The sequence below is a fragment of the Cimex lectularius genome, unplaced genomic scaffold (genome assembly GCF_000648675.2).
Source record: "Cimex lectularius strain Harlan isolate CLEC.00 unplaced genomic scaffold, Clec_2.1 scaffold34, whole genome shotgun sequence".
Taxonomy (NCBI): domain Eukaryota; kingdom Metazoa; phylum Arthropoda; class Insecta; order Hemiptera; family Cimicidae; genus Cimex; species Cimex lectularius.
In genome coordinates this window covers 985386-1002033 of record NW_019392635.1, presented here as the reverse complement: position 1 = coordinate 1002033, position 16648 = coordinate 985386, and the positions used below count along the sequence as shown (strand labels likewise).

Below are 16648 nucleotides of genomic sequence, written 5' to 3'. Positions count from 1 at the left end.
AAAAATTAAATTACAATTGAAAGCAGGAACGAAGCAAACAATACAGGCACCCTGGAAAAATCTGAACTACAACCCCTCCGGTTCAATCAAAGCGGTCATCCCAGCTGCCGGGGTCCAGAAGATGGCGAAATAGCGAAACGCTTCGGACCAAAATAATAATAAAGTGGGAAGTTTAAGCGCCGACAGACATCTGAGGTCATTGCTCTGCGTGTTTTCACTTTTGTATTCTGGGCTTTTTATTTTTTATTATTACGTATTTTTCAACATGCAGCCATTTGAACGTCTCGATCTGTTAAGACTTGATCTGTTTTTATATGAGACCGGGGTGATATCGTAAAATGCCTACCTCAGTTTGTCAACTACAGAATAGATACAAAACATACAATTTATATTCATCACCAACGTGGTTGGTGGTTACGTGGTTATGGTACGTGGTTCATTCCGCCAAAGTATTCAATATTTCTCCGCTTCAACCAAAAAAAGAAAGCAAAGAAAAGAAAAAACGAGAGGACGGATTCGATTAAATTTTCTCATAAATAATTCCTGTTTTTCATATTTCAGTAAAATTTCCTTCGTTCCATTTTTCCCTAGTAATGAAATAAAAGAAAAAATTACATTTTTGTGTAACAATTTTAATTATTACAACACTCCGTTTTATTTAATTCTTTGTGCGATGAGTGTTCGCCGGGTAGAAAAGAGAGAAATTCCGCCTGGAAAAGTAAGGGTTTCCATGTTCTCTCCTCCTCCTTCCCTCATCCATCAGTTTTTCCCTCGCTCATTTTTTCCTTTTTCCTCTTTTTTTCCCTCGCCGTTATTCCACCGAGCGAGAAGATGAAAAAGCCGGCCCTCCAGTTTTTGCCTCTCCGTTCAGAGCAGGGCCCGCCAACTGACGTTTTATCCAGTGTTTTTATTCAACCGCGTTTTTCACGAACCATTCTCCACCATCGGAAAATGCCATTGCAATCTTATTAATTATTTTTTAACAACGTTGGATCAACAGTTTTTATAATAATATAAACCTCAAATTCATGTGAAATTAAAACTGTAGCGGTGGATTTAGCTGAGATGGAAGCTAAATTAACAATCGTAATTTTCCCCATGAAAAGGCTTTTCTTTGATGATTAAATAAGAAGAACTTGAAAAATTGCCTACAAAATAATGGGAAATACATTTATTCATATACAATAATTATAGTTCAACGAAGAAATTTGTAGTTTAGTTGTTTACGGTCACCCGGTCTTCCGATTCTCGTTAGTTTGGTATCTCTGGCCTCTTCAGTATATAAAAAAAGTCACGATTGACAAAAATAAAGCACAGACCGACGACTAACGAGGGCAGATGAATTAACATAATGTGCCAGTCCGAAACAGCGAGGACATACGGACCAGGATGACCGGAAACCTCTAAACTAAGTCTCTGAAACTTCCACAACCAAATCAATAATTTAAATGACAATTTAAGTTTTCTTTCTTCTATTCTTGGATTAGAACAATGAAGAATTTTACAAATACAATATAAAAGTATAGTTCTATAAATAATTTTATTGCTTTGTCATTTACTATCATCCTTGTCCGGCTATTCTCCATTTTGCCGTGTTTCGCCATATTCAGTTGTGGGTTGAGACAAAATAACGAACCTTTTTATAATTTGTCTCTCTTAAATTAAAAACTGAAGTTTTGTTATATTTAGGTTAGCAAAATTTTGGAGTTTGGTCACTTCCGATAATACTGGACCGCCTGTACTCGCGGATTTTGCCCAGTAGTATTTCTCTATCTTCAGTGGTGGGTTGGGACAAAATAACAAACTTTTTTTTTATAATTTGTCTCTCTTAAATTAAAAATGAGGTTTTGATATATTTAGGTTACCCAAAATTGAGGAGTTTGGTCGCTTCCGGTAATATTGGTCCGGCTATCCTCGCCATTTTGCCCATTAGTATTTCACCATCTTCCACTGTTGTGGATTGAGACAAAATAACGAACTTTTTTATAATTTGACTCTCTTAAATTTAAAAATGACGATTTTGTTATAATTGGGTTGTCGGTTATTTTGGAGTTTGGCCGTTTCTGATCATCCTTGTCCTACTACCCTCCATATTTTTCCCATTAGTATTTCTCTATCTTCAGTGCTGGGTTAAGACAAAATAACAAACTTTTTTTTTATTGTTTGTCTCTCTTAAATTAAAAAATTACGTTTTGATATATTTAGGTTACTCAAAATTTTGGAGTTTGGTCGGTTCCGTAATAATGGTCCGGCTATCCTCGCTATTTTTCTCATTAGTATTTCACCATCTTCAGTTGTGGATTGAGACAAAATAACGAACTTCTTTATAATTTGTCTCTCTTAAATTTAAAAATGGCGGTTTTGTTATAATTGGGTTGTCTCTCATTTTGGAGTTTGGTCGGTTCCGTAATACTGGTCCAGCTGTACTCGCTGATTTTGCCCATTTGTATTTTGCTATCGTCAGTGGTGGATTGACAAAATAAACTTTTTTTTATAATTTGTCTCTCTTAAATTAAAAAATGAGGTTTTGATATATTTAGGTTACCCAAAATTTTGCAGTTTGGTTGCTTCCGTAATACTGGACCGGCTGTAATCGCGGATTTAGCCCATTTGTATTTTGCTATCGTCAGTAGTGGGTTGAGACAAAATAACGAACTTTTATATAATTTGTCTCTTTTAATTAAAAAATGACGGTTTTTAGCCGTTTCTGATCATCCTTGTCCTTCACCTTCACTATTTTGCCCATTAGTATTTCACTATCTTTAGTTGCGGATTGAGACAAAATAACGAACTTTTGTATAATTTTTCTCTCTTAAATTTAAAAATGGAGGTTTCCTTATAATTAGGTTGTCTGTCATTTTGGAATTTGGCCGTTTCTGATCATCCTTGTCCTTCACCTTCACTATTTTGCCCATTAGTATTTCACTATCTTCAGTTGCGGATTGAGACAAAATAACGAACTTTTGTATAATTTGTCTCTCCTAAATTTAAAAATGGAGGTTTGGTTTTAATTAGGTTGTCTGTCATTTTGGAATTTGGCCGTTTCTGATCATCGTTGTCCGGCTATCCTCGCTATTTTGCCCATTAGTATTTCTCTACCTTCAGTGCTGGGTTAAGACAAAATAATAAACTTTTTTTTATAATTTGTCTCTCTTAAATTAAAAATGAGGTTTTGATACATTTAGGTTACCCAAAATTTTGGAGTTTGGTCGCTTCCGTAATACTGGTCCGGCTGTACTCGCTGATTTTGCCCATTAGTATTTTACCATCTTCAGTTGTGGATAGAGACAAAATAACGAACTTGTTTATACTTTGTCTCTCCGAAATTAAAAAATGGTGGTTTCGTTATAATTACGTTGTTTGTCAATTTGGAGTTTGACCGTTTCTGATCGTACCGATCCGTTCAACCTCGCTGGTTTTGTAACATAGTCGACTGCAGACATTCCCCCATTTTCTCAGTGAAACCAACACCTTTTGTCATGTAGCATCCCCATATCTTTATACTTCCACCTCCAAATTTAATTGTTGGTTTAACATGTATTGCCTTTAATTTTTCACTTCGCCCTTTCCACATCCACTTTTTGCCTTCAGACCCAAATCTATTTATTTTGGTTTCGTCTGACAATGCATCTGACCAATAATTTTCTGTGTAGTGAGTATATTTTTTGGCAAAGACTAATCTTAGTTTATTATAAATACGTATTTTGTCAAACAACATATCGGATTAAGACGAATTTTTGATATTACTGAAAACATTTGATCAATCCCGTGAGTCACAGCAGATGAGCAGAATTAATATTACATGAGAAGTATTGTTTTCATCTTTTTCTGTTATATTTTCGCAAAACAAAATACATAACAAATAGGCCAAGGTATTGGCGAAATAACAGATTCCTCATCCCGTAGACCTCACCAAAGCTCTCTCAAGAAAGGTATGTTTTCATACCCATTTAGTTTTAACAATAATGAAATTTTGAAAAATGGCAAAAAGGACGGAAAATTCAAAAGGTGGGGTTGAGATGGGAAGTTAATGTCCGAGTGGATCGAAGTTACGATAGCTCCAGTGGTAGAGCAGCGGCATATCTAGCCGAAGATCGTGGGTTCGAATCCCGCTCGTGCCATTGACGTTTTTATCTCAACTAAAAACCTTAATTAATTGTAATATTGGTCAAGCGGACCACGAAATTAGTGAATTTAACAATAATTTAAATCAACATGAAACCATTCTTATAAACAACATGGCAAACATTATTACGATTGCCAAATGCTCATTAACCCAGGATTTTCATAAAAGGTACTTCACTCGCGATTTGAAAATCCTTCGTAATAAGATAAAAAGTTTTTTGAATAGATCGAATTTTAACACCCTTGAGAAAAAGAGGAAATAATTACCAGGGACTTTTAGCCGTAGGTAACTTAATTTCCCCAGATCTGTATCAAATGGGGGCAACCCCTCTGGGGCAATTAATTGCTTCTATACTGAATTTCTGTAAACGAGGCTACTAATTGAGTAATAAACATGTTTGTACTTCCTCCCCTAATTTTCTACTTAGCATATTCATGGCACATCACCCGTCTGTTCAACCAACTCGGTGGGAAGGGGTGAGCGAAATCAGACTCATTAAGAACAAGTTTTTCAACAAATGTGTATTTTTTACGATCTTCGTATGTGGTCCGCCTTTCCTCGCTGGTTCGGTCTGTCAGAAATACGCCATTGCCCTTCTTCTGTATAGTGTGATAAAACTGCAAAAAGTCTAACACAAAAAATGATTAAAAATAATTTTTATTTATACAAAATCATGACAAAAATGTTTACTATATTTTTGCTTGCAAACAATGAAAACCCTGAACCATTAAAAAAAAATTATAAAAAATTAATTAAAACATTTTACTACACTTAAAAAAACGATGTCGATGTTAAGATTTTTTACTGTTTGCATGACTAATTGTCAAAAGTATCACTGATAATAGATCATAATATTATAATATGGCAATAGATTTAGTGAACTATGGTAGCTAGACTTTGTATGGCACTAGGCTTGCAAATAGTGCGCATTTCCAGTTAGTCGTCAAACGAATTTGTGTTTTCTTTTAAAAATTCAATTTTCCTAAGGTTGATAAAAGAAAACGGTGGTATTGATATACGATACGACAGCTAACACATTGGATAAACGAGTCCATCAACCACTTATTAGGGTTGGATTAACCCTAAAGAAAATCAACCACCTGGTGGGATCAGAGGGAATTTTTCCTTACTTTGACAAACAGCCCGTCAATTCCAGCAGAATCAGCCCTTAAAATACGGCCGTGAAGGAAAAAGGGCAAAAATTCCACGAGCAACATCATTATTGGCCGAATGTTTCTTTAGACTTCTATGAGTGGTGAAAAATTGGATAATTATTTTAAAACAGTTAACGATTTAATAAAAAATTTAAAACTTGCGTTTATTGCATGCACAAAAATCAAACTCACTTTCAGTCATCAATACATGTGCATTTGAAAATCATAAAAGTTATTACACTGGCAAAAAAATCCACAAAGATCGAATAACAAAACAGTTTTTAAAGCATTAGCAAGTTAAAACAGTCACATCAAAACTAGTCAGTGAATCCAAAATCTCCAAAACCTGGGTAAACCCAACAACCATCTTGGGTACCATAACCCAAGGGAATTTTAGGTACAGAAAAGCCAGACACACTGGCCATAAGGCCATGTCTCCATTTTTAATGTTTAAAGCATATATGTACGCCATACTTGTATGCTTGATAAATATATTGATTTGTGAGGATTGTAGAAAATTTCAATGTGGCGAGTTTATCAAGGAGAAAGTAAAATGGGCTGTTAAAGGGCTGGAGATTACCCAAACCCCACAGCACCTGCAGTACATAAAATATTCAGAGGAAAAAGGTTTACTAACAAAATAGATAATTCTATCGAACGTGTCGATTCAGTTTTTGTATATGATTGAGTCGAAAGAAATTAATATGGACTTGTGTACAAGTTTTATAGTCATTTATCCAAAATTTGCATAGATAAACCGTCTATGTAGCCAAGACAATCACGAACACACTTTTGCTTGTATTGTTATCAAATCCGCAATGATTTTGATGTAATCGACAATCAAATTAGAAAGAATTTCACGTCACTTTCTCATTGGCAACGTCGATTAGTACAACATGAGTTCATCCACTCGCCGACAAACCAGCACCACTTGTTTATATATCCGAAAAACCTTTTTATTAATGTATTTGTAATCAACGTTTTTCTAAGAACCGGCAATCCTGGTTCGATTAATAATAAATTTCTGATATTAATGGCGTATAAATCATTTATGTATTTGATGGAATCAGATTCCGTTTATATAAACCCAATTCTAAGAACTGGGTAGCTCCAGTTTGATCAATATTGCAGTGAATAATTATACAGCTGTAAAGAATTTCATGACGGCTCAAGAAAACATATCTCGTTAGTTACGTCAAACATAATTTTATTGACATTCAAAAATGGCAAAAAGGAGGAAAATTCGAAAGGTTGTAGGTTGAGATGGGGAGTTGGTGTCCGAGTGGATCGAACTCAGGATAGCTCAAGTGGTAGAGCAGCTGCATATTGCGCCGAACGCCATGGGTTCGAATCCCGCTCGGGGCACTAACTTTTTATCTCAACTAAAAACCTTAAAAAAAACTAATTAATTGAAAGAACTAATTTGGTCAATAGACCACTAAATATAATAGATTTAACGGAACTCATGTATAAACTTTGATGAAAGCCTCCACGGTATTTATTTTTGTATGCTGTTCGAATGAACGGAAAGACTTGTTTTGTTTTAATAAGTTGTCGCTTGTTTATCAACGCTATTTGTTTACCAAGTCCCCAGATTTCATGGTTTTCTGACCAATTTAGTTTTTATTGTGAATTGTAAATGAAAATGTAAATTCGATATCTTTTTTACTATAGATAAATATTTTATTTAGGTATGGATCAATAGGAACTCATGTAGCGTTAAATTAAGCCATTTTAGCTTTGGATATATGTGAGTTTACGGGGTTTTTTCTCCCAAAGGGGAAAATTTGTATAATCGTCTATAAAAATCCTGAAAGGATAATTAGGCCCTTACGACAAAATTGCCCATTTTTCCCATCGTCGGCCCTTTCACTTCAAAGAAGCCGACTCCTCATAGAAAAATGAATTTTTATCTCTACCTCCTTCCCCACACCTTCAAAATCAAACTAATATAAACATGTGTGGTGATTAGTGACCGTTAATCGATAATTATTCAGAAATCGTGAGATGCGGTGTGGTGTTTTAGAAAAACATTTTCTATATCGTGCCAACGTTTCAATCTTTATTGAGATCATCTTCAGCGCCTGGGATTTCGTTTTCACATCCTACATGTATTTGTTAAATGTAAACAATGTTTGTAAATCCCAGGCTCTGAAGATTATCTCAATAAAGATCGAAACGTTGGCACGATAAAGAAAATGTTTTTCTGAAACCTACATCACACCAGACCGCATCTCACGATTTCTGAATAACTAATATAAACAAACAAAAAACATTTATGTCTTACTAACACTCGCTATACGACACAAAACCTTGACATATCTACACAGAAAACAAACACTTTAAGTGAGTACAAATACTTTGATTGAATATAAAATTTCTATCGCTGTATCTGTGTAATGTTTATAAATCCCAGGCCCTGAAGATGATCTCAGTAAACATCGAAACGTTGGCACGATAAAGAAACTGTTTTTCTAAACCGTACGTGACACCAGACCGCATCTCACGATCTCCAAATAATCATTATCGCTAACGGTCACTAAACACCACACATTTTTATAGTTATAAACAAAAAAAACATTTGTGTTACTAACACTCGCAACACGACACAAAACCGTGACATATCTACACAGAAAACAAACACTTTGAGTAAGTACTAATACTTCGAATAAACCTAAAATCTCTATATTGCGTACATCATTGTATAAATTCATTTTCACATCTTACATGCATTTGTATAATCCAAACAATATATTTAAATCCCAGTCCCTGAAAATGATCTTAACAAAGATCGAAACGTTGGCAAGATGTTTTTCTAAAACTACGTCACACCAGACCGCACCTCACGATCTCTAAATAATCATTAATTAAAGGACACTAAACACCACTCATTTCTACACAAGAAGAAACAGACATTTTAGTATCATTGGAGTATTACCAATGGGCATTTTCTCCACTCTTGATTTTAATTTTGTATATATTTCCTTGCTCGTTGTTATATGTTTCCTACTTAAAAGTAGTCGTAATGTACTACAAATTTATAAAAAAGATATAAAGTTTTGATATTTTATAGGTTATAAAATAAGCCGCAATAAGCCCAAACATTTCCCTGTCTGGTGCTATTGTATTATCTCATGTTAGACAATCGGTACCTCTTGTTAATCCACCGGTCCAGAAAACACTCCGGTTCTCACTGGAGAAGTAAGTTTTTTCCACCGGACAGAAGACAATTAACAATTCAGCGGATGTAACCATCTCGGAGATATTTCAGACAGTTTCTTTGTCTCCCTCCTTGCCTTTGTAACATTTTTGGTTTTATAATATTCAATTTCTTAAGACGTGACGGAGACGGCGCGCCGGAGCATACGAATCCCATATTCCAGCCTCTGGAGGGAGAAAAAACGTAATAACGACCTCACCGGAATGCTTATTATTTTTTCGTCTGTCAATTACTTAAAAAAGCAAATGATCTCTAGACGCCGAGACGGACAATCCTAAGCTTCCAGCTATCAATTTTGAGCTTTATATACAAAATATTTTTACTACTGACAGATTGTTGTAATATTGTAGGGGGTCATGTTCATAGGAAAGAAATTTTAAAAATCATTTGCAGACACGTTTATTTCAATCACATTATTTTCTAATTTAATATCATTGCCCAGATGATGACCTTAAAATAAGTCAAAAGCTTGGCATAAACCAATCAATTTTAGTTGAATTTAGGACAATTCGTCTAGTGACCGTTAGTTAATGATTATTCGGAGATCGTGAGATGCCGTCTGGTGTGACGTAGGTTTTACAAAAATATTTTCTTTATCGTGCCAACGTTTCGATCTTTATTGAAATCATCATCAGGGCCTGCGATTTATAAACATTGTTTAAATTCTACAACTGCATGTGGGATGTGCAAAAAAAATTTTGTACAATGCTAGAAAATTTTAGACTAAAAAAAATATATAAAATTTTCTAGCATTGTATAAATTCATTTTCTTCACATCCTACATGTATTTGTAAAACGTAAACAATGTTTATAAATCCCAGGCCCTGAAGATGATCTCAATAAAGGTCGAAACGTTGTCACGATAACGAAAATGTTTTTCTAAAACCTACGTCACACCAGACGGCATCTCACGATCTCCGAATAATCATTAACTAACGGTCACTAGACGAATTGTCCTAAATTCAACTAAAAATGACGAAAGGACTCGGATGGGCAAAAGTAGCGAGGATAAACGGACCGGATAATTTAAAAAAAAATCCATTATACATTACATGGTACAAACGTTAAGGTACCAATTTGATTTGAATACTTGTTCAGTTTTTGCAATTTATGACTATAAATTTCCCCTGATGAAAGGGAACTTGCGTTATATATTTAGACCAGAATTATTGATTTTCTATTTGAAGAGAAAGTGTTGTAATTTTTTTTTTCATTATGAAATTTCTAAAGTTAGAGCTTTGTTTTTTATATTTCGATTTATGTAAAAAATTGGTAGATGTTCTACGGTCTTAAGCAATTTGCAATGTTATTTCTGAATATATTTAATGTCGTGTCATTTTCTGCCAGAAAAAATTGTCCCAATTGTGTTTGTTACGGCGATAATGTGAATAGAGAAATTTTCCAATTTTCGAGACTGTTCAACAACAGAAAGAATACAATTAATTAAGGTTTTATGTTGAGATAAAAAAGTCAGTGTCACGAGCGGGATTCGAACCCACGACCTTCGGCTTGATACGCCGATACTCTACCATTTGAGCTATCGTGACTTCGACTCGGGCACTAACTTCTTAACTTTTATCTCAACTTAAAACTTTAATTAATTGTATAATATTAATTGGTCAAGCGGATCACGAAAAATAGTGAACTTAATGAATTAAAATGAAGTATATTTCAATAAAGCTCTCCGTGGCCATTTCACTTGTCGCTGAGAATCAAATAGATTACAGACATTTGAAAAATGGCAAAAAGGAGGGAAAATTCAAAAGGTGCGGTTGAGATAGGACGTTAGGGTCCGAGGGGATCGAAGTCACGATAGCTCAAGTGGTAGAGTATCGGCGTATCAAGCCGAAGGTCGTGGGTTCGAATCCCGCTCGTGACACTGAGTTTTTTATCTCAACATAAAACCTTAATTAATTGTATTATTTCTGTTGTTGAACAGTCTTGAAAATTAGAAAATTTCTCTATTCACAATTACCGCCGTAACAAACACAACGGACGACGAAAAATAGTGAACTTAACAGAAATAATGTATAAACTTTGATGATAGCCATTGTATGCTGTTTTTTGTATTTTTGTATGTTGTTCGATTGAGTGGGAAGTCTTGTTTTGTTTTAATAAGCTGTCGCTTGTTACGCTATTTGTTTATCAAGTACTCTAGATTTTATGATTTTGTAGTCAATTTAGTTTTTATTGTGAATTGTAAATGAAAATGTAAATTCGGAATTTTTTGTCTATAGATAGTTTATTTAGGTATGGATCAAAAGGATCTCATTTAGAGATAAATTAAGCCATTTTAGCTTTGGAAATATGTGAGTTTGCGGGGTTTTTTCTCCCAAAGGGGAAAATTTTTTAATCGTCGGCAGGATTTAAAAAGCAGTGTTCCAAAAAGGGACCCGGGATCACCCGTTGGATAAATAAAAAATACCCTTTCGTTACAGACAGTGATACAGAGTCTGGTCGTTTTTCTCTCCCATTCTCTCATCCTCTCACACACACTCTCTGTCTCTCTTTTCCGAACAGTGTGCAGGATGAAAACAATATCAATTTTTTGTTAATTTACAGGTGCGCTCCTGGAAAAGAGTCGTCGGGTTTTTTTTCCATCCTCTTCTTCACCCTCGATTTCCCCTCTCCTTCTTTCCTCGGCACTCTCTCGCCGTCCAATTAAAATGTTTTTCACGACGTTTCTTTTCTTCAATTATGTTTATTATGGTTAAAACAATACTTTTTGCCCTTAGGGATGTTCAGGAGCCCTTTGACCTCCGGCGAGGGTTTTTCGCCGAGGCCGGTCGCACCGACGGTCCTGGCCATCAGCCCTCAGCCGGCTTCGACACCAGTCCATCCGATGCTGCCCAAAGACACGCCGCCGCCTTCTTCAACAAGTCCAGCTTTGGTAAATATTCATATCTGATATATTTTTTAAACCAGTAATCCGGTCACCTCCTATCATCAGATTATCCTCCACGTAGGGCCAACTTCAGTGGTCAGTCTGTGCTTAATTTGATCAAAATAATATCAGCGAGAATAGGCGTACCAGGAACGTCGGAAAACACCGAGTTTTAATTTATTCAAGACCTCACAGTTCCACAATGTACAATTTGGTCGTTTCTGTATATCCTGGTTAGCATTTTCTCGTTTAATTAGTTTGACAGACCCGTGCCAGCTTTCTCCATGTGCAGTTGGTCTAATGGTCATTTTGTCAAACATAAAAGAAAACTCTCAGATCAGCCTCTGAGGATGACTGCCCCAAGCCGTCTGACAGACAATAAGCAAGAATGAAGGTGGAAAATCGTAAAACGATGGAACCAATAATTTTCATTTCTTCAAGATCCCCTAGCCTGCGTTTTATTTTTCCAATTTTAAAAAGAGTCAAAACAGTGAACCTAAGACACAACCTTGTCTCTTTTTGGTGGAGAGGCAATTTGATTCTATCTTGACTATCTATCTTTTCCCACCTTTCATTCCTTTCGATTTAATAATCATCATTATGTTATGAAAATGGTACTAGTGTATACCATGAAGTTTTTTCTCACGTTGATAAAAAAATAAAATAAATGAAGCTTTATAAAAGGCAATTTTATAAAAACCATAAATGCGAAAAGTTAATTGAGTTAACCTAACTATAAAAATGTGTGGTGTTTAGTGACCGTTAGTGATAATGATTATTTGGAGATCGTGAGATGCGGTCTGGTGTGATGTAGGTTTTAGAAAAACATTTTCTTTATCGTGCCAACGTTTCGATCTTTATTGAGATCATCTTCAGGGCCTGGAATTTACAAACATTGTTTACATTTAACAAATACATGTAGGATGTGAAAAAGAAATCCCAGGCGCTGAAGATGATCTCAATAAAGATTGAAACGTTGGCACGATAAAGAAAATGTTTTTCTAAAACACCACACCGCATCTCTGAATAATTATCGATTAACGGTCACTAATCACCACACATGTTTATATTAGTTTGATTTTGAAGGTGTGGGGAAGGAGGTAGAGATAAAAATTCACTTTTCTATGAGGAATCGGCTTCTTTGAGGTGAAAGGGCCGACGATGGGAAAAATGGGCAATTTTGTCGTTAGGGCCTAATTATCCTTTCAGGATTTTTATAGACAATTATACAAATTTTCCCCTTCGGGAGAAAAAACCCGTAAACTCACATATTTCCAAAGCTAAAATGGCTTAATTTAACACTAAATAAGTTCCTATTGATCCATACCTAAATAAAATATTTATCTATAGTAAAAAAGATATCGAATTTACATTTTCATTTACAATTCACAATAAAAACTAAATTGGCCAGAAAACCATGAAATCTGGGGGACTTGATAAACAAATAGCGTTGATAAACAAGCGACAACTTATTAAAACAAAACAAGTCTTTCCGTTCATTCGAACAGCATACAAAAATAAACATAAATATTTATTTAGAAATCGTGTGATGCGGTCTGGTGTGACGTAGGTTTTAGCAAAACATTTTCTTTATCGTGCCAACGTTTCGATCTTTATTGAGATCATCTTCAGGGCCAGGGATTTATAAACATTGTTTAAATTATACAATTACAATGATAGAAATTTTATATTCAATCAAAGTATTTGTACTCACTCAAAGTGTTTGTTTTCTGTGTAGATGTGTCATTATTGTGTGTCTTGTTGAGAGTGTCAGTGACACACAATCGCGCATTTTTTTAAGTGTCGTGATAATAATGTGAGAGGGAGACAGAGGAGATAAATAGTTTCACGTTCTCTGTTCTCTAATGAGGAAGAGGGGTCAAGAACAAAGGACTTATAATGCAACTTTGCCCTGTTTGATTTAACTGTCCATTTTCCCAACATTAAATTTTCAAAAAAAGAAAAAAGTAATATTGAAAATACGCTGTATTTGTTTCGTGTTGACAAACAGAAAGAATTTAAATTCCATATATTGCAGTTAGTACAAATAAAAAGTCAACTCTTGGTATAAAACTTGATAATTGATTTTTGTTTAAAAAAAATTGTTATATAGTCTCATTCCAACACTATTTACAAAGTGTTATAATCACTATAAACTTAATTATGATTTTATTTATGACACCAGTGTTTTATGTTAGTTTGTTAGTTTCCGATCATCCTAGTCTTCCTGCCCAAACTTGTTTAGTATCTCAGACGCCAGAACACCTTCAGGGTTTGGTCTGTTAGCTATTTCCACAAAATTGAACAAATAAGACAAAAGTTGGGACCGACACACCAACCTTGGTACGCCCTCGTTAATTTGGCCTAGTCTTAGTGACCAGTACGATCGAAAACGATCAAATTACAGATTCATCATACTCCAGATATCAAGGAGTTTCTTAAAATGTATTGCTTTTTGTTCTTAGGTGGACAGTGGTTGCCCCAGCGGCAGCCCAGGAGGTCCTAGTTCCGGCGGTCCGAGTCCCGGGCCACCCGGGTCACCTCTGCAAGCGCCCCCGGTACTCCTGGAGCCCCAGGTAGCTAAGCTGGCCGAGGCCGCCCAGCACCTCGTCAACACCCTCCCTCAGCTCGAGCCTAAATCGATCACCACCAAAAAGAAAATGAACAAGGATCTCGAGGTACAATTTTTGACAAAACCTACATTAAACTTTATTTTAATTAATTAATATTTATGAAACGTATTGGTTGAGTTAAAAAAGTCAGTGTCACGAGCGGGATTCGAACCCACGACCTTCGGGTAGATACGCCGCTACTCTACCACTTGAGCTATCGTGACTTCGATCCTCTCGGACACCAACCTCCCATCTCAACCAATACCTTTCATAAATATTAACTAATTGAAAAATGTTAATTGGTCAATCGGACCACGAACTGAATGGCTTTATTTTTATTTTAACTTACACTGTCGTGATGTATGACTTTCACTCGGAAGCAGGCCTGAGAGACATTTTCCCAGTGTCGAACAAAAAGGTGCATTGTGTGAATTATTCTTGAGAAGAACGATGAATCTGTAGCTTCGTTGTTTCCGATCATTGTTGGCTTATATTCACAATTTCTGCTATCTCGGTATTGGTCTGTTTGTTATGTTGTCTCAATAAAATGAAAGAAGGCAAATTTGATACGGCATCTGACAGATCAAACCCGATAGGATAGTCAAATCAAAATGATCTGGAAAAACCAAGCTATAGGTTCATCATACCGCAGAGCTCATTTAAAAAATATCGAAAGCTTCGAGTTGTGTAACCAATATTTGAATTTTCTTCTAAATATAACGTATATGTTTAAGTGAACTAAACCAAAAGTCAGATAAAGCTTCTTTTCCTTTTGTCCTTTCAAAAAGGGAAAGGATAAACCGTAAAAGAAATTACTGATAAATATTAACCAATTTTTTTCGAGCTACAGCTTTTTACAGCTTCAGATTGTTCGATATTGCCTGTATAATTAATTAATCTTTCTTTTCCTGCGTTTGAATCATCGAGTTATAAGAAGGCCATAATTTGTAAACATTGATGGAAAAACGGGAAAGAAGTTCAGAGAGAATAGTATTGCCTCTTTTCACCATGAGTTTCCAAAAAAAAGTACAGATTTCGGTCGACTCCAGTAGGGATAACGCGACCAATATTTACTTTGGACGTGGCATTTATTAGCTAGAAAAAATCATCGGTCGGTCAATACCGTCGACCTCAATCGTAAATAGTGTAACCGACAGACCGATCACTCCCTTTCATGTGGTACACGTCTCTAGTTAACCCTGAACAACCAACCGGTATCTGGACAAAACCCTAAACCGATTTCTGAAGTGAATCCTGAAGGATTCGAGATATAAGTTTACGCTTGAATTTTCGAACAGACCAAATAGTGAATGGTCATGAAATCCCCAAAATGTGTGCGTTTTGTGTTTTCCTGGAGAAAGTACCGCTAAAATATTTTCTCCTTACAATGAATTCTTGTACATCGAAAACAGGAGTATAATAGGATGATGTCCCGCCGAATACTAGAGTTTTACGACCGCAGTAGTTACAGGTGTTATGTTTAAACCATGAACTTAGGTTGTCTAGTGTAAAATTATGGTTATGACAACGGGAGTTGTGTAGATGTAATTTGTCAAGAAAAAACCTTTCTGCGTGGACACCCTTCACCGCTTCTGCTGAATCGGCTTGCCATGCTGCGAGTCCTTACTTAACCAGAAGAGCAAGGGCTTCAGATCAGATGGGTATGATCTCGGGGTCGTTTTTGCAGAACCTTCGTTCGATCTACGTGAAGAAGTGAACTTCGTGGATTTTAAATTGCTCAACGTTGAATTTTCAAGCCAGGATTGGTCTGTCGCGAGTGGTAAATGATAAGAACTATTAGAACAACGAAAAATGGCAAAAAAGAGGGAAAACTCTTAAGGTGGTGTTGAGATAGGAAGTTGGTGTCCGAGTGGATCGAGGTCACGATAGCTCAAATGGTAGAGCAACGGCGTATCAAGCCGAAGATCGTGGGTTCGAATCCCGCTCGTGCCATTGACTTTTTTATCTCAACTAAAAACCTTAGTTAATTGTAATATATTAATTGGTCAAGCGGACCACGAAATTAGTGAATTTAATATTAGTACAACGTTTGGAGTATTAGTGCAAAGACAGTTTTTTAGTTTAATTTTAAATGTACGCAGACTATTTTGTGATGGTTTTAAACGTTTTATGAAGTTAAATGACATTTGACATCCTATGTACGTAGGTAGAATAGTCATCTTATTTTTTGTCTATTCACCATCATTTGAGTTAGGATTAAACTTAACTTAATGTTATTAATATATTATTTTAGTTTTGTGATTTCTCATGCATTATTGTGCTAATTGGAATAGAATAATATAGGCCAAGAATAATTATATATAGTAGAATAACAGAAGCCAGAGTACGGCCTGACCACATGCTACAAGAGAAGACGCCTTGCCGGATGTAGGTTGTTACAATCAAATAAAACATTTCCATTCTCCCCGACCTTATTAGATGAACAGGCAGGTAGACAATTAGAACTTTTTCAAATATTCTGCCATTTCCCGTTATGTGAGTTTGAGTTTATTCTTAAGCCGGCGCCACACTAGCCACAATTTCGCGACGAAAAATCCGCCAACCTGAACAAGCCACATATACCGTGGAAATGAACGGAATGATTTCAACGACAGTTGGTATATGCAGTTGACAACGTGACTCAGTTGATCA

At 35.7% G+C, this 16648-nt stretch overlaps 1 protein-coding gene and 2 non-coding genes across 4 annotated transcripts in view; 2 read left to right on the top strand and 1 right to left on the bottom strand.

Annotated features, from left to right (window-relative positions):
- LOC106662027 (NGFI-A-binding protein homolog) overlaps positions 1-16648 on the top strand; it is an 80973-nt gene that overhangs the window by 46497 nt on the left and 17828 nt on the right. For both annotated transcript variants that reach the window (XM_014385822.2, XM_014385821.2), the window contains exons 4-5: positions 11236-11390; positions 13850-14062. In XM_014385822.2, coding sequence (XP_014241308.1) covers positions 11236-11390; positions 13850-14062 — 368 coding nt within the window. The remainder of the gene's footprint in view (positions 1-11235; positions 11391-13849; positions 14063-16648) is intronic.
- Trnad-auc lies at positions 9975-10047 on the bottom strand. Its single transcript has one exon. It is a non-coding gene; the product is annotated as a tRNA-Asp (tRNA).
- On the top strand, positions 10307-10379 carry Trnad-auc. Its single transcript has one exon. It is a non-coding gene; the product is annotated as a tRNA-Asp (tRNA).